Source organism: Neodiprion pinetum, chromosome 3, assembly GCF_021155775.2.
Source record: "Neodiprion pinetum isolate iyNeoPine1 chromosome 3, iyNeoPine1.2, whole genome shotgun sequence".
NCBI lineage: Eukaryota > Metazoa > Arthropoda > Insecta > Hymenoptera > Diprionidae > Neodiprion > Neodiprion pinetum.
The window spans coordinates 3694583-3712901 of NC_060234.1; the positions used below are offsets into that span (position 1 = coordinate 3694583).

At 39.5% G+C, this 18319-nt stretch overlaps 1 protein-coding gene and 1 long non-coding RNA gene across 3 annotated transcripts; one reads left to right on the top strand and one right to left on the bottom strand.

The window, feature by feature from the left end:
- Positions 1 to 1068: 1068 nt before the first annotated feature.
- On the bottom strand, positions 1069 to 6170 carry LOC124213819 (uncharacterized). Its single transcript, XR_006881986.1, has 3 exons — positions 5901 to 6170; positions 4139 to 4525; positions 1069 to 1369 (listed from the first exon to the last, which is right to left on the bottom strand). It is a non-coding gene; the product is annotated as an uncharacterized lncRNA (long non-coding RNA).
- Positions 2051 to 18319, top strand: LOC124213817 (TWiK family of potassium channels protein 7). 2 transcript variants are annotated; one of them, XM_046615475.2, is made up of 7 exons: positions 2051 to 3640; positions 4182 to 4324; positions 7904 to 8136; positions 14888 to 15090; positions 15214 to 15561; positions 16402 to 16482; positions 16603 to 18319. In XM_046615475.2, the coding sequence occupies exons 1-7, from the start codon at positions 3362 to 3364 to the stop codon at positions 16813 to 16815; spliced, it is 1500 nt and encodes a 499-aa protein (XP_046471431.1). In that variant the 5' UTR covers positions 2051 to 3361; the 3' UTR covers positions 16816 to 18319. The 2 variants fall into 2 exon arrangements, with proteins under 2 accessions (XP_046471431.1, XP_046471430.1); XM_046615474.2 differs by lacking the exons at positions 2051 to 3640; positions 4182 to 4324; positions 7904 to 8136 and adding an exon at positions 12698 to 14665.

The following is an 18319-nucleotide window of genomic DNA, read 5'->3' on the forward strand; positions in this document are numbered from 1 at the left end:
ATGAACACTTTTTTTTTTTTGCAGCAGAACAGTTCTCAGTTTGTTATGATTCTGTTCTCTCATCCGTAAACAAAATATAATTTTCAGTCTAGATTCTCTAATTCCGATGTATAAATAGAGACGGCGTAAATTCATTTGAAGAAAAAATTGTGTAATATATCCTATGATACGTGATCCGAAATACAGCACCGTATATTATGATAAATTGAAAAATAAGAGGAAAAAATTTTTGGCCGAATTGTCGACTCTGACCGACAAATAACAGATGCTTGCGTGTGAGGTTTATGTAATCATACTCGCGATAAATATTCTTAAGCGTTTCGTTTTCTCGAATGATATAGCGAAACAAGTTCAGAGTTCTTTTTGAGTTTCGGATGAAAAAAAAAAAAAAAAACGCAGCTGGAACCGATAGCCGTCTCCGTCTATTAATTTATACCTATTTTCAACAAGCTGTGGATTGTTTCCTCAATCTGAGCAATGAACTCAACGAAATCCCATTTTCACTCCGTACAACCGTTCGTTCCCCATGTTAATTATGAACCCATGTATTTTTGGTCAGCCATGTTTGGCCATGGTCATGAAAAATATACAAGTTTAATACATGCGGTGTCTTTTTGCTAAACAGATACAGTTTTCACATGCATTTCTCAGATATCAGATTTTCACTTCAGTAATTCTAGTAATTCTTTAATGTATTGCAATAAACAGTTTGTCCGAAGTTTCACACGATTAAGTGATTCCAAAGTCTATGATTTTTGGTGGAACTTCGAGTCCTTCATATACATATACTTATATATATATATATATATATATATAGAAAATTCCTTGCAAAATCGACCAAAGTCTGACCCTCACCATTTCCAATATTGTTTAAAAAAATTTCTGCGATTTTCCCCAGTCCGAAACAGCATCCTGAATTTTTGTCAGAATTTTTATTTAAATGCTCAATTATTTATAAATATTTGAAGTGATTTTGGAAAGGGCCTTTTGTAGAATTTTTAAAAAATTGTTAGAAATTGTATTTTATATTTCAAACATTTGAAGACTGGGCCCATTATTAAAATCACTCGCAATATTTATAAATAATCAATCAAAAAATTTTTGAAAAACATCAAAGGTGGTGAGGTTCGAACGTTGGTTGGATTCACATGGATTTCCCAATAAAAGATTCGAAAGGCTCGCATAATATTTGTGTAAATTTTAATGTCAAGTGTTTACTCATAAAATGTTGCCCCAATACAATATAAACATCTCCAAATTTCTTCACAATCTTGACACAAGAATCAACTTGATGAAAATATTTGGACGTCTTTTTCGTTTCTTCAACTCGTTCGCGAACCCTTTTCTCTAGCACAAAGGTTTTTGCCATCTGAAAAAAAAAAATTGCGATAAGACAAAGTGTCACCGACTTCAATCTTCACATCAAAGGGCTATTCATTCTTGAAATCAGCTGTACACCCTAGTTTAAAATCAGTTAGAAATCGCTGTGACTGAGAAAGAAAAATCACAGTATATTACATTCGAAATTATCTGAATGGAACTGAAATCAGTTAAAATCACTTAAAAATACTTGGAACCGGAATGAAAATCGTTTCGAAATCATAATCAAAATCATTCAAGATCGTTTGAAATAATTCAAAATCAATCGACATCATTAGAAGTCACTAAATCACTTGTGTCGCAGTAAAGCCTGATAGAATAGCTCCCTGCTTGACGCAATGAAATTTTTCTATCGACGGAGGGTTAATCGCCGATCGCGACGTCAGGAGTTAATAATTATATCCATTTGCGCAAGGTCCGTCTTTCAAGGCTCCGGCGGGATCGATACCTAGATAAAGGGTTCAACCGCGTTAGTTGTTTGGACTTTAGGGAGAGGAGCGCGTTTTCAAGAGGAAACCAAAAGACCTGATGAAGTTCGCCTTTTCGCTCGTAGATATTCGTGCAGATCGCGAACAGCGAATATTGGCCAGACGGTTTCCAGCGCGCGATGATCACCATGCTCTCTGGTCTTGGCGTTCAAAGGACGCTTGTAACCCGGCGTCCGGACGCCAGTTGACGCCGCGACGCTGCAGCGACAGGCTCGCGAATAACGGCAGAACGGCGTTTGCTAACTGTCGGATTTTATTTTTCACCGAAAAGAAAATAACCAATATTTGAATGACCGAAGGATTTCTCACCACGCGATGTGCGAAAAGAGCAATTATTTCAACGGGAATAAGATAGGAGGATAAATAAATTTCTAATTGAACCTTGACGAAGTGAAAATGAAAAAACTGGGTGATACTTAAAACGTTTATGTAAACGTTTGTATATATATATATATATATACGTGTATAGATTTGTAGTCGAATATTCTTGCGGATAGTTTTGGATAAATGATCGTTTTGTGATGTACGTAGCGTAAATAAATCTCGATATAAAAGCTTCTCAGATACATAACATTTTAACGTACTTATCGTTTACATTATACTCCGTGTATACTCGACGTCCAATTCGTGGGAATTATCAAAATCTGATAGAACTCGGTTGGATCTCCTAAAAAACAGGAAAAAATTCAAGCTCAATGTAAACTGAACCGTACTCGGTAACTCTGCGTTGAATGATATTGATACTTTTCTTTCAAAGTGACATAAGAAGACTGAAGTGTGACATCGAAGCTTTCACGGCATTGAATTAGTGTGTGGATTGTCCTTCGAAAAATCCCGGACGCCGGCATATACGTTACATATACATACGTGTAACATGTAACAGATATATTTATAAAAAGACACGTGAAAATGTGGGTGGTTAGTGTATTTTAGAACCCCTTCAAAGCAGCGGCGTATATGAAACAGCTGAAATTTTTCAGAGCAGTAGAGAAGTGTTTTTTCTTTGGTGAACGTGTTCGCGAAATCGGCATTGCCAAAGGCGGGAAAAGTCGGCGTCGATCCGATTTAATTCAATCGTGGATTTCAAGTATTATCCTAGGTCCGGGATCCAGCCAACTAGGAACAAGAGAAAGATCCACGTCCGAATGTTATGGACCGAATTAAATTGCCCGGCAGCAGCTGCAGTCCGCCAAAATTCTCGCCGGCATTCTTGAGCTTGAAATTTATCAGACTGTCCGAGACAAGTGGATCGGAACGGATTTTCAAAGCGTAGAACGATTTGGAGTTGGTTTTTTTTTTTTTTTTTTTTTTTTCTCGCGCGCGAGTGAATTTCATCGGAAGAAATCGAACGCATTGTAATTTTGAAAGCTATGTGAATCGAACGATACAGTCGAATTCGTCCAACAGATTTATTGACGATCGTTATCTCCGCGAATCGATCGTCGATAGATTGTAATTTTTGGGGAAAAAGGAGGCGAACAACAACTCCGAAAATGTCGAACTCACCGAAAGTACGTCAGCTCCCGCCTAGGCCAAGAATCACACTTCCGGTTCCCGGACAGTACATGGGATATCCCCAGACGCCGATGGCTTATGTCGGAACCCCGTACGGGCAATCTCCGATCCCCGTGACGCCGATTGCCGGCACACCGCACGTTATGTACGCAAATAAAGCCAGCGAGTTTATGTTCACTCAGTTCAAAGGTATCAAGGATTGGACAAAGTCGGGGCTCAGCGTTGGCGAAAAAAGCGCCTTCTGGCTTTACGAGAAGGTAAATTAGTCGATGACTCTGACGACGTTTTATCCCGCTTGAAATTTCTTGAATTTTGTTGCAAATGACCAATTTATGAACATTCATCTGAATTTCTTTTGATCCTTTCAGTCACAGTGGGATGCTCACCATCCCTCTACAAAAAATTCCATATCCCAGCCTTGTCAAATTTTGTTATCAAATTCGTAATCAGCGACCTCAAAAACCTCCGAGTAACAAGTTTCGACCAGAATCATCGAAATTTGATAGTTTTTTCGATTTTTCATCCACCATATCAGATCCGTCATCTCGGTTTTATAAAACGCCAAATTCTGACTTCAGATTCGTGATCAGAGATCCAAAAAACCCCCGAGTAAAAAAAATTCAGGCCAAGATATTGAGTAGAAAAATGTGTGACTGAAAGGGTTAATATTGTTTCTAAATTATCCTGGTGCAGATTTTTTCTTCTTACTTATCAAGCAACGCAGAGATATAGACGTAAAAAATAGAGACACGCACTGCTCCGTTGGTAGCTTCATCGAATTTCGTGTCACGTTCGCAGGTCAGCTCCTGGAGTAAAAGATGGTTCACCCACATTTTCCTGTTCCTTATAGTCTTCCTCTACAGCGTCGTCGGCGCCGTGGTCTTCGTCGAGGTTGAAGGAAGCAACGAGAACAAGCAGCGAGAAATGTTGCGAAAGCACAGGTGCGTGAACCCAACACCCTTAATTCGACGCTGCGATTCATTTCAAATTTCTTGACAAAACCGTCACTTGAAACTGTCGAAAAACCAGGAAATAGGAAAGAAAATTCACGAACTTCGGCGTTGGAACAAAATTTTCTTCTACGAGCTGGTATTACAGACGTTTGCTAGTTCTTTGGAATGTTCAGTGAGTTCATCTGGTTACTGAAAAAAAGAAAAGATACGTATTAGTTGAATGATTTTTTTCAAAAACCAATAATTTTTGTACACGTTCTTGATTGTTAAGTATGTGTATTTTCTAATTTTTTAGACAAGTAATCGAAAGCTTTAATTTCTAGACTATCGCAATGGCTTTGTCAGAAATACTTAATCAGTACGTGATAAAAACCAGAAAAAAAAAAAAAACTCTAGGATTAAATCAACCGATTCCTCGAAGATTACATATTTTCGTAGTATATTTACTTTCTGTGAAATTTCGCGTTGTTTCTCTTGATTAAAAATCCCAATAATTCCCCGTTCGTCAATTTTTTCTTTTAATATAATCTGAAGTGAATGATTTCGTCAGGCTTCATGAATTTTAGTTACGAAAATTTCTGACAAGGTTTCAGGCTCGTTTACCGAGTTTCACGACGATAAATTTCCATCAGAAACTGGAACGAAACTGATAAGCAGACGTTATGAAATCCCCTCGGGGCGTTTAGTTCCTTAAACATATAAAAGGTTCGCCCAAATTCTGGGCATGTAGGCGTACAATTTACCCCCTTCGTAAGGCTGAAAATCGGCCACGCTTTTTCGATATGGAACAACCTCGTTACATGCAACCTTCCTCGACCCCGGTTATCTTTTATCCGTATCATAATAATAATAATTCGCGATCAGAGACTCGTGTAACTGTTCAAGAATTTTTCGATAACACCACACCGGTCCAATAAGTTGACGACAAGCTAAATCGAATCTAAAATCTTCATCACGCTTTAAAATGTTGCTTTTAGAGCGCTCGTTTGTCACGAACAATTTTTGTACGATACAGTACACTTTTTATGCGCTATGCATACCGGTCGTATATTTTGTTGAAATTCCTCAAAAATCGTAAAAAAACATCTTCCGAAGTTGTCTGATAGTTCAAAATTCAATTATGCAAAGTATAATCATTTTTTTTTTTGTATACCCAAGAAATTGTGCTTGAATATCTTATCGCACCTTCGTCGTAGCCTGAATTTGAATACGATCGAAACGGTAGTTCCTCGGAAAATCGCGATGATAGTCAAACTCCGCGACCTGCGACCGAATCGCTTTTCACATATTCAATGAAACGTCGTTAAAATCGTTTCTCCGCGGTCCAGCTGATATCGATTACTCGGCAAACCGTGTCACTGGTTTAATCTGCGCGTATAATACGCCGAGAATCTATAATCCCACGATTCTTCATCCACACGTGCATCACCGAATCACGAATTATCCCGGACAGCCGAACCTTCTCATGGAATTAGTCTCGGAGTAGTAAGAAGAAAAAAAAAAAACGTTCCATGTTTCGGAAAATCCGACAGGACTCTGTACGAGAGATTACTAATCAATTTACCTTCTCCGTAGAGTTTTGGGTCGGCTAATTAAAGTCCCTTGATTAACGGTCACGCCATCCTCGGGCTTCAAAGCTCCAGCGAAATACCTGGTTCTCAGGAATGTGCAATGCGACGCTTTTATAAATCCCATGAAATGCTTTTCTGCAGATAGCTAACGAGCTCCATTCACCGTCTGTCCTTCTGCAGATAAATTCGTACTGTCGTCGTGGTCCGAGATCGTCTCGTATGTCACCAATTTACGTGATATTATATAAATAGCAAGGAGAATGTGAACATAAAGAGCATCGATTGAGTTATCGGAATCCAAATACGGGCGTGGCTGATCAATATGGCGCCGATAAGGGAATCAGCTGATCGTTTCAGGTTATTATCCCGCGTATTTGGGGTGCAAGAAATCCCGTTCAAGCTCCTCGGAGCTTATTTCGTTGCGCTGATTGAATTCGGAGTATATAATGGAACGGAATACGATCGGTTTAATCGGTAAATACAAGAAATGTATTTTGCCACCAGATGGCGTTGTTGGGTAGGTCGAATTGCGTAGAATCTGTACGTCGATCACACACGTCATACACGTGCGATATTAATGATCGTTGTGAAATACATGTCTCTGGATAATAGATTTTCTGCGTTTTGCAAGTTATAGGTTAGTACAATTTTTGTAGTTAAACGTTGAGCGCGGTTAAACGCAAGCGGTATATTATTATCCGGCATCATCGATTTGTAATAAAAACTGAAGCCCCGCTGGCAGGGAAAAATCTCCTCCCGGTAAACTCGTGCCGAAAAAACGGCGCTTAAGCCAGTCGGTAAATCGTAACAAAATAACTTTTCAATTATTCCGATGGGACGTTCTCTCGAAAATATAGGGATTTTGACAGGGATAAAATTTGTTGGACACTTTGAAGTTGTCGCTATTTTTTTAAATACTTTATTTTTACCTCTGTTTCAACCTTTTTCGAACATTTTATTGCGAATTTCCGCGTTTATTTGATGCCTGTGAATTGTAACTAGCGTAATTCGCGATCACGGAAGCGTGGCTAATTCGAGTCTAACACAGGTTTTATACCGAGGTCAAGGCTGATCGTTAAACGTGTTCTCATTCTCGGCAAGAACTTTTGGTTCGTGTAAAGCGGGACCAAGAAACGTTTCTAATATTATCAGCTTCTGCGGAATTTTCTCAGATCTAAGGAAGTGAGAATCTCATTTTCTCTTGATTTGGAGTAGAGTTATTGCTTATCTACTTGCTATGGAGCCAGAGTGCTAAGACTCAGAGAAAAACAGCTGCCAAAGAGAGCGGTGGATCAATGTTCAACCTTGAATTATTTAGATCTACTTGCTGCGGGATGAAAGCCAAGCTTTTTTCCAGAGGACTGATCAGTCCAGCATCCTGATTGTTGTAGAGGTTTGAATACATATGTATTTTTTTTCTACTCTGAGTCTATTTTTCATGAACGATAAGATTTAAATAATGTTGAAGAAGTGTATGGGAAAATGTACAATTCTAAATTTTTGTTCATAGAAACGTTTAATTTATAAATACATTCAATTTCAGTAATAATTTCAATTCAAACCAAGCTTAAAATCAGTTGCGACTCTAATGGGATTGCGCATCGAATGAAAATTATTTTTAATTTAGCGCACTGTAAATTAATACCGAAATACAATCAACTTTGAAAAATTGATACAACATATTGTACGAATGTTGTATCAGACGTAGTAAAATCCAAGACTACTTAATCGATAAAATTTCCATCTTACCCTGTGATTTCACAGTCCTCCACAACGTAATGTGATAAATTCGCAATTTACTCCAGATTACCACGAGCATTATAAACTTCCTGTGATGAATTCGATATCAGTATACACCAGTCGCAAAATAATATGAAATCCCGAGTTGAACTCGAATGAAAAAATGATTTCGTAATAAATTCGTCGTACAAATGTAAGACGTATTCCATACATTGAAAACACGATATTAGAAAAAGAAGAATAATTTACTTTGCAGAAACGAGACTGTACAGAGTATCCGAGGACTATGCGACAACGTTGATCTGAGAAGGAAAGACGCGTTAGTCTGGGACGGAAACGTCGTAAAAGAGTTGCAAGAGTACGAAGATTACGTTATTGAATTTTCGAAAAGCGGCTTCACATCTACACTGAACGACAGGGGCGAGGAAGAGAAGATATGGACGTTTTGGAATGCGATATTCTACTGCGGTACAATCTACACAACCATAGGTAAGATACTCCGTAATACGTTAGTTGTACAGGGCATTCCGTGCCAACTACTCGAGGCATGCTTCTGACCCGCAAAAAAACATTTCGATTAATACAACAGCTGAAGATTTTCAATCGATGTATTCTCACGGTGTCTCAAAATGTTTCGCATCACACCCGATTGCCAAAAAATTTACAACCATGGAAATGCTCCGTGTGTTTAACAAACGTCACAGAACACGTGAAAATCGTTATACGACCAGATGGCGAGTTCTATTTTACTGTTGCAAGCACACCGTGTAGTGTGGATGAAAAGCTTCAGCGACACTCTGGTGTCTGCAAAAAAAAAAAAAAAAAAATCTGTCACCACCAAACGCGAATACCAATTTCCGCTCTGATTTCATTTCCTCCTTACAGCTGCACTCACTCTTTATCTCTCTCTTTATCTCTCTCCTGGAAGAGAGCAAAAAAAATCGTGAAAGCACGTAGTAAAAAATTAATCGCGGCGATGATCGAGGCTAGTTTCGTGCTTCCGGCTACCTCACAGCTGACGATCCAAGAAGTGGGCGAGGTTGATAATCGATTCGTAATCGAGTCGTAAACGATGACCGTTAGCCGCGTTCGACGAGCCTCGTTAATTCGATCAGCAGACGTATTTATCATGTGTTTCAACACTGCGTATCGGAATAACGATTCGTGTGTTCAATTAACTGAATCGTATAATCGCAAAACGGCGTGCTGACTGAATAAACGTTACGAATCTGATCTCCTAAGGTTTTCCACTGTATGTAATAGTATTGCAATGAAATGGTGGAAAATAGTGAAGAACGAGATTGTTATGAATTGCTGTGACCCAAACGGTGAATGCATGACGATTGGCGTTGACAGTTGGTATGATTGATTTTCGTCAAATCAGTTAACTTTTGTTTCGTCAGAAAATGTATTTGCATCAGTCACCGTTGAACTAGTTGGCACCTGGCTAGACGGTTGCGATATTTCTTTAGTTGGCCCAAGTCATTATGGTTCAGAGATCTATTTTCCGAAGATTGAGGCAATGACGAAGGGTAATGACTGACACGCGCCCTTAATATAAATTTCGACAGAATTTATTTATTCTGAAGCTCAAGGCTGAGGCAAGTTATTCAATTTCCGATGAATCGTTTTTCATTGATGCAATGAGAACTGATCGACGTCGCATTTTTGTGTGCTGAAACTTTTGAGAAAACTAAATTTATTAAACATTTTTATCGTCGACGCGTTATTATTTGCTTTTTGAGCGTATTTGGAGTTACGTTTCTATTCGAAATGCCGACCCTAAACACATAGTGAGACGATATTTCAACCAAGATATCGAATCCGTTGTCTTAAAACAATTTAGATCTCATTTCAAAACTTACGCCCACACTTCCTGTTCAAAATGCTACACCCTTGACAATTTTCTGAAAATTTTCTCCGAATGAGACTTCCAATAATCACTAAGCTAAAGGTCGCAAGAGACCTTTTAATCAACGAAAAAGATGAAAGGAAAGATGACACCCTTTAAATTAGGAAGAAGGTAGAAGCTCTCTGAGTTGTAAATACCGCTTCCGAAAATTAATTTTCGATTGCTTTTGAACTGTCGTTGATATTCGGCATGGAAAAATACAGACATTATTAAAGTAAAGTTTTCGCCTTTGATAATTTTTCTAATCAATTATGCAGTTTAAAACTTTGAAGTTTGTTTAAACGAGGTTCAAATCTTGCTTGAAGAATAATCAATTCAGAGGGAAACCAGAAGAACAATCGACATTGTACATGACAGATTGAATATCATAAATTGAGAAAATTCGATAAAAAAAGAAGAAGGGTTCAGCGGGTGTTTGAAAAATTGGCTAAACAGAATTACATTTACAATTCGATAAATTTTGCCCTTCAACTGACCAACAAAATTCGCTGCTCGGTGCATCGTGTGACGTGACGGATGACCAGAGACAGAGCTTTTCTACACGCGTCAACGGAATGCGGAAAAGCTCCGGACATTTGTATTTCTCATTGCTTGTTCCCCGTGTGTATAATGTTTTATGCACAGCCTGAAGAGGTAGCTAATGTATAGTGTTCCATATTCTGTCAGGTCGTTGATCGACGTGTTTTTACTTGAATACGTGGGTAAGAGAGACTAAAGTACCACTAAATCTATTTCTAGGGAATTCTCGCTTCTGTGGGACTCGGAGAACGTGTAATTTGCCGGCATTTATGAGTGCCAAACTGAGATATTTGCTGCAATTTATACACAGACGTAATTTGTCCGTAGTTTCTAAAGCCACGTGTTTAAACTTCTACACGTCTGAACAAAAGTTGTTAGAATGAAATAAGAAAATGGAAAGAAAATTGAAGAAAAAAAGAGACGATCTCCTACGTGAAATTTCCCGTAATATCAACACGTCTAACGTGTTCTTTGATTCTTTCCAAATTATCGGCACGTGTACACACACACACACACACACACACACACATATATATATATATGTGTGTATATGCAAATACATACCCGTCATTAACATCACGTAGACCAGAAGTCAGTAAGTTCCGGTCGAGTACAAGACGTGATGAAGTTCGAAGGTGTCCGAGGACGGGTTTCTCTACTTTTGAATCTTATCGCGACCGAAGTTATCCTGCTTGCGTAACACTCAAAACTCAACCGAAATAGGCAACGTGGGCGGTTCACAGTTGGCGTCGCCGACCCAACAGTTTATCTGCAAAGTTTCAGCAAATTCCTTGACGCCCAGTCGCGATTTTAACTGCACGTATATATAGAAAGACCAGAAATAGTGAGAAATATACGACTGCAAGTTTTTCTTCCTCTCAGAATTTTAGAGTAGAACAAAACTACGTTTCTCACATTTAACACCTTTTTTCCCTCCCGTTGACTGTTGTTTTCATGAACAACAATTTGGAATATCCATCGACGAATGTATGCAGATTCGAAAATTGCACGACAGATTCGGATGTTCGTTTCTGGAAGAAAACGTCACAGCTGCAGTTAAACATTGTGAGGCAGGGTTATTTTTAAACGGCGCTCAAGCTGAGTTGCAGCTGTCGTCAGGTGATTCTCTGTGATTTTTACCAACCGCTCAAAGTTGCAGGAAAAATCATAATATCGATGATTTAGATTTTATTATATAAAAATTTTTCACATCTTACGAAATACAATTTTCCTCGCATCGTCGTGAGATATAGAAAAATCTTTACACATTTTCATTACTTGTCAAGTTATAAAACGTGCGAGGGACGTGCTTGAATTTTTCAGCATTCGAAAACAAACAATCAGATCTGAAAATAAGAGGTGTGAAGTATTTTCTGGGAATATGTATTTCTGAAGAGAATGAGAATATTCACTCAAGTTATCAAGTGTTAAAGTTGTAGTCGAAAATCACTTCAACGTGTTTATTTTCAAATCAAGAACAATATAGTTTTTCAAAATTCTCATGTTACTCGTCTTTTGTTTTTTTTTGTGATTATTTTGGATACGTGGATTAAACTTTTCAATTATTATATTAATTTTGTGAATTACTTTATACGTCCCTTTCTAATTTTATGAATAGGCGTCTCTCACTCTGCATAAAATTATATCAACCATTCACTCTAACATTTTACTATCCAGTAACTTGAGTTGTAACACTTTTTTTGCCAAGAGAAGCTTGGATTTATAAATTAGAATAGACGCATGAAATTTCTTTGTCAAAAAATGTCTGTCCAATTTATTGAAAAGATTTATTTAAAATCATAAATTTCCGTAATCAGTCATGATGCACATAAAAATGAAATGCATAATAAAAACTGAATGGTTGTTAAAGCATGTTCCGTAAATATTTTCAACTTGTTTCCGTCAATAGTGTAAAAAAAAAAAAAAATCAAATCAATACCGAAAGTAAACAATTTTACTCGTGGGGAATGAAAATTACAAAATTTTCTGTCTGGGTCAATGAATTTAAAACAAGTCTGTTTCAAGAATCACTTTGTCACAAATAAGTTGAAATTGTTAAAGTTTGAACTTTGAATATTTACTGGACATGAAATTCTGAGACAATTTTCGAAATGTTTGCCCATAAAGGTCTTGTGTTTTTAAAACAATGAAGGTTAATTGCTACATGATTCTGTCAGTACAATAAAATTGATTCTAACTCTCGGTGCTGACGTATTTCCCCTTGAAAAGGTTCTATAAGAGTCCGAAATTTTCATCGCTTAAGATGTCGACGGGTAAAAAAAAAAACCTTTGTTTCAAATCGTCTTCCAAAAATTCGCTACGTCGTCCACGTTTAATTCAGTATTTCAATTATATTACGAGACAAAACAAACCATCATCATTTATCAGTCGAGATTAAAGTTCAAAAATGTCTCCCCAGAATGAACTTTCGAAAGCTTTTTTTTTACCCAACCCTGCAAGATTTTTCGTTATCCTAGAGCGTCTCACGTCCTCGGCGTAGTAGATACGGTTCGATATCTCGACGGTGGTTTTGCCGCAGCGTCCAGCCTAGCCGGCGCTTGACGTCGGGACGCGACGAAGTAGCGCCGCGTCGCGACGCTGAGAGACGCAGCGGCGGCGTCGTCAGTTGAACTCGGTAGTGGGAGCGGCTGGCGCGCAGTTTTATTTCGGTCGAGAGTGTTTGCCGGGGAGTAAGTAAGCAGGCAAGGAGTCGGGCAGGCAGGCAAGCAGGGGTACCATAACCGGTTACCAGGCCTCAGTAAAAAAAAAAAACAATGGAGGACAGTTACACGGTGCATCGTCGCCGCAAAGCGGCGGCAAGAAGACGCGAAAAGACGCCGGATCCCCCGCGTCGGGAGGAAGAATCCGGCGAGGATGATACCGTGGCTAGGGCGAAGATGGAGAGGATGGCTGAAGACACGGAAAACATGGCTCTTCGGGTCGACGATCAGCCACCGGCGAGCGACGTCAGGGTCGAAAAGGTGCGTCGAAAAGGGGCTGGGAATGGTACCGGAAATCAGCCGGAACCCGAAGCAGCGGAAGCCGGGATCGAAACCGAGTTAAAACCATCCAATGCGGACGATGCATCCGACGCGGTGAAGAAAATGGTCAAAAAATCCGTCACAGAGAGCGACGGAAGCGAGCCAGCTAAATTTAGCCACGTTTCAGAGAGCACTGTGCGGCCACGTGACGAGACTGACGTACCAACGCCGCGGAACGATACTGAGGATATTCGAAACGCCGTTGTTGACACCGCGCCAAAACGTCATCCGGATGAAAAGATGGCGGCGGCGGTAAATGAAGGCGCCGATTTTCATCCAAAAAAACGATCCCGCGACAGATCGGCGCAGAGCAAACAGATTCCTTTGACCGACTCCAGCGAGGATCAGGACGAGGGAATGAGGTCCTTGCGTAGGAAAAAGTCACCCGAGGGTCTCAGGGCCAAGACTCGTTCTCGACATACGGCGCCTCCAGCTGACACTGATGAAGATCAGACCACCTCGAATGCGGAATCGAAGGTGAAGTTGAACCGCGATAAGAGACGAACCAGCAGGCACAGGTATTCGACAGGTACCGAAGACGAGTCCGGGACCAGGAAAAGCGATTCTGGAGCGATTACGAAAGGGGTTCAGAAGGTTTCTGTGGAGCTGGATAACGAACCAAAGACGAAAGTGCGGGAGAAAAGGTCCCTGAGTCGACATCGGTACCCAAGCGAATCGGAAGAGGAGGTCGGAATCAGGAAGAGCGAGACCTTCCCCCAGAGGTCGGCCGACAAGCAGATTATACGGAGGTCGGCATCCGAGATGAAGAAGCAGATCATTCCGCTGAAAGATGACAGTCTCATAGAGGACTTCGCCAAGGCGCAAGAGGAGTATTTGAAACGAGAACGCGGAATTCTTGATCATGACGACATGGACGATGACCGGAAGTATGCAGCTGACAGAACGGATCCTACGACATTGAGGAAACGTAAACTTGGCATCCTCCATTCGGACCCCGATGACGGGTTTAAGATGAAGGAGAAAGAGCATGGAATGAAAGGCGAGGTAAAGAAGTCCTGGTTCTCCTGGTTCCCATTCTCCCGAAAACAGAAAGAGAAACAAAAAGTCGACGATCCTCCTACGGATGATTTGACTCCACGGAAAGTAACTGTAAAAAAAGTTTCTTTTCTGGAAGTCTTGAAGGCTGTGCGGGATATCGTGACCGAATTCAAGGCCTACGTTGAACAAAATCCGAGGGAGATCGAGGCCTTGAAGAAGCTAAGGAACTCCTGCATCGGCGAGTTCATCGTCATCGTAATTTACTGCGGCCTCGGGGCGTTCGCATTCAGATTCACCGAGGGAGCTTTCGAGACGTTCTACAAATGCGGCGTGAAACGTGTGAAGAGGGACTTTCTTGACAACCTCTGGAACTATAGCCACAATATGAGAGAGGAAGACTGGAAGAGCATGGCACGGAGGAAACTTATGGAGTTCGAGGAGCAGCTGCACAGCGCTCACGAGGCTGGGGTCCATTCTTACAGTGGTCAGAAGAACTGGACATTTTTGAACGCCCTCGCATTCTGCATCTCCGTTATTACAACCGTCGGTGAGAAGGATATCTGTTTACACAGAGTGCGCGACTACGATGATGAAACAACAGTGTGATACGAATTTCGAAACTACCCCTGTATTTTGATCCCCTTAAATACTGCGTACTTTTTGCCAACTTATCTATGAGTCAGTTTATTTACCTTGGAACGAAAATCCCCCACGACGTGTGTTCACTTCTGCTTGATCAGCGTTATTTTCCTGGTTCATTGCTTTCCAGGTTACGGAGACATCGCGCCGAAGACTCAGGCAGGAAAGGCGATAACGATAGTCTACGCCATATTTGGTATTCCGATGTTCTTGATAATACTCGCTGATTTCGGCAAGCTCTTCACTCGAGGTATGAAGTTCTTATGGGCCTTCGTACGGAGGGTCTACTACACCGGAAGCTGCCGTAAAGTTAGAAGAACAGGACCTGTTCAGGTGAGTCGGACGATTCATTTTCGTCAAAGTAATGGAAGGTTCACGTCAAAATTCATGGATCGTGCGAGTGGAAGCGTTTCACAGAGTATGAACATCCTTAACGTGACTTACCATAATTTTCAGGAGGTAATGAAAGGGGTGCAGCTGGTGTACGACTTCGCGACCTTCAGAAGACCGTCGCAGATGAACCCGGAAGAGGTTGAGGAGATCCAGAGACAGCAGACGCAGACGATACTGAATTTGGACGGGAACTTGCCGCAGCCGGAAACTCCGGGCACACCGGCGATGTCGAACTTTGTAATCGACGATGAGTTCAATCTTCCGATATCAGTCGCTATCTCCATTCTACTCGGTTACATTTTCGTCGGTGCGACTGTCTACCAAATTTCCGAAGGATGGGGATTCTTCGAGAGCTTTTACTTCGTCTTCATATCCATGAGCACCATCGGCTTCGGCGACTACGTACCTCAGGTATTGGCCGAACGGCCTGCTGATGCAGTGCGGTCTCTGATAAGCTGAGAAAAAAAATTACAGTTTTCGTTCAATCATCCGGTCCCTAACTAATTTCATTTTTGACCAAGAGGAAAAAATATAGTTTTGGATAAAAAGTGAAATTAGTTTTTCTATCTGTGACCAAGTAATCTAGCATGTCTTACTATTCTTTTTCGTTATAGTCACTTTTACTATTATTATTTTGTATCTGTTCCGATCATTCAATGTTGATACAATAATAAGTTGATGTTGAAGCCTTGCTTGGCTGAAAAAAAAGTTAGGGAACTCAACGGAGAGATTTGACATAGCGATAACAATAAAATATAGTATTGACAACTATGATCAAACTAAATTGTTACTTGTGGGTATGATAATTTTTTGTCATAGAACAATATTTAAATCGTTATGATACTTGCGTTACTAAAATTTCCTTAGTAACTATAGCACGTGAAACTCTTCTCACATCAGTCTAAGGTCATGAGGGTTTAGAAATTCTCCTAATCTGTAAGTTTACGAATTCGTCGTCCGCAACCTGTTGTTCTACTTGAAATACAACGTGTCATGATTTGTTGTCGCGATTGATGCTGTCGTGTTGGGAGAATTCAATTCACTGCAAATTGTTATTTTTTTTCTTTTTTTACAACGGACGTTGCAGCAAACTCAATTCAACCAACTCGGCACAGTCTGGAACGTAAGTAAGCATTTATGTCATAAACGCTTTGGCAATCGTACGGAAGAAGTGAATTTATGGTATGCGAAGATCCGTAGGAAAGAAGTGTCAAATCAGACAACCAAGCTCACTGTATTTTTATTTCACAGAATTCACTGGTCAAGATGTTGTCGCTTGTCTACCTGTTCTTCGGCCTTGCTTTAACATCTATGTGCATCAACGTTGTGCAGGTGAGTAAACCCCATAAGACTTGGTCGACGAATTCCCCCAAGATGAAAAAAAATTCTGATCACAGTTAGGGGTATTTGTGTTTAAAAAAAAATTATCCTATTATTTTTTCAACACAACAGGTGATGCTCTCAGACTCCTTTAAAAAAGCAAGTCAGAAAATAGGCGCCTCGATCGGATTCGAAGTTGCGGCAACTGACGGTGCCGAGGGTGCGGTGGTGGAGGTTTTGGGTGAGGATGATCCGGTTGGTGAAGTACAAGTTACGGTCAAAGAGTTCGAGAGCCAAGAAGAGATTGCCGCTCCTAAGGCGAAACCGGAAGTCGACGACTTGTAGGCTGCGTTAGAGTTCCTAAAAATGACGGTCATACGAAAGAAAATTGGAAGTAATAGACGCAGTAAAGTAAGGAAAAAGAAAAATCGAATTCAATGATAACGAAGCAAATTAAAACAGTTGAATATAAAGTTACACAAAATGTCGCCAATTGCTGCCGTAAAACGAACGATATTTAATTACCATACGTTTCGACGCTAATCTTGCCACATATTACATTACATACGCATTATTATACCTAAGCATTACGTACGTTTATCTATAATAAAAATCTGATTGTTGCCATGATAATAATAATAATAATAACAAACGCACGTGGCTAATGGATGGGCTTATCGGGGATTTATTTTTCGATGTCGGATTAGGCACGTATTTCCATACATTTTTTGAGTCAACTTGGTTCAATCGAGGAAGTTTTTTATCAGAACATCGTAAAAATTTTTCGGACCGAATAGTTGTGAAAAAATAGGAAAAAAAAATATATATTCCTCCTTCACTGCTTGCTCGATCGTCAATCGTTGATTGTGCCGTAAATTAGTCCAATCACGAAAATACAACTATCAAGCCCATACTACAGTACGATTTTTCATAATCCGAAACTCGGTTATGACATATAATGAATAAGTAAAAGTAACTTAATACAGTTACTGTGCTCAGAGAAACTTAGTTATTTGTTTTTTTTTTTTCTTCCGTAGAACAAAGTTTTATTCTACTGACAATAAATGTAATTTTATTCACATTTTCATTAATGCCACGATCGATTAATTATCATCAAGACGTTCGCCGAATTTCTTTACACCTTTATTTTTTGTAGTTTTTAGACCGTTTTTTACGCTATTATATAGCTGCCATGCGAGCTTCCGGATAATACAATATAATCTTCTCGATTGCATTTAATTGAGGGATAGATTTGTTTTATTTTTTTTTTTATGGAACGAATGTTTCAATGTAACGAATGTGAAACTATTTATCGTAATATATTAATTGAGTGCTCGTAGAAAATATCGAATAATGCGGTATGTTTATAATTTTTGAATATATAATGTTCGCTGTATTATATTATATTAATAAGGATCTGAAATGTAGTGCTGCAAACGCACCGAAATCTTGTGCCTTTTACGACGACAAAATATTTTCTTTAACAATTATTCTAGTCTTTATTGCAAATACATGCATGTGATATATTTAATAAATGAATATAAATAAATACATACATACGCGCTAAGAAATGTATTTATATCATACTCATATGGTATAAGTTTGCGTTTATACATATAACTTTACTTCGTTATTCTTCTTCCAACTGTTATCACACAAGATCAATTAATTACCACTTTTATGCTTTTGCCACAAACTGCACGTGATCAAAGTCAATGACTATTGTATATTTATATCGTACAATATGCATTGTTACACGTATAATAATCTCATACAGATATTTGCATATATTATGTAGGATACATGTGTGTGTTGGGTTACGAATTATGACGAAAAATAAAATAAAAAA

Bases quoted from the DNA above. Each gene is read 5' to 3' on its own strand.
- LOC124213817 (XM_046615474.2), top strand. From the start codon at position 12,853: ATGGAGGACAGTTACACGGTGCATCGTCGCCGCAAAGCGGCGGCAAGA. The intron at 15,091-15,213 runs GTGAGTCGGACG...CATAATTTTCAG, and splicing joins GAAGAACAGGACCTGTTCAG to GAGGTAATGAAAGGGGTGCA. The intron at 15,562-16,401 runs GTATTGGCCGAA...TTTATTTCACAG, and splicing joins TCGGCGACTACGTACCTCAG to AATTCACTGGTCAAGATGTT.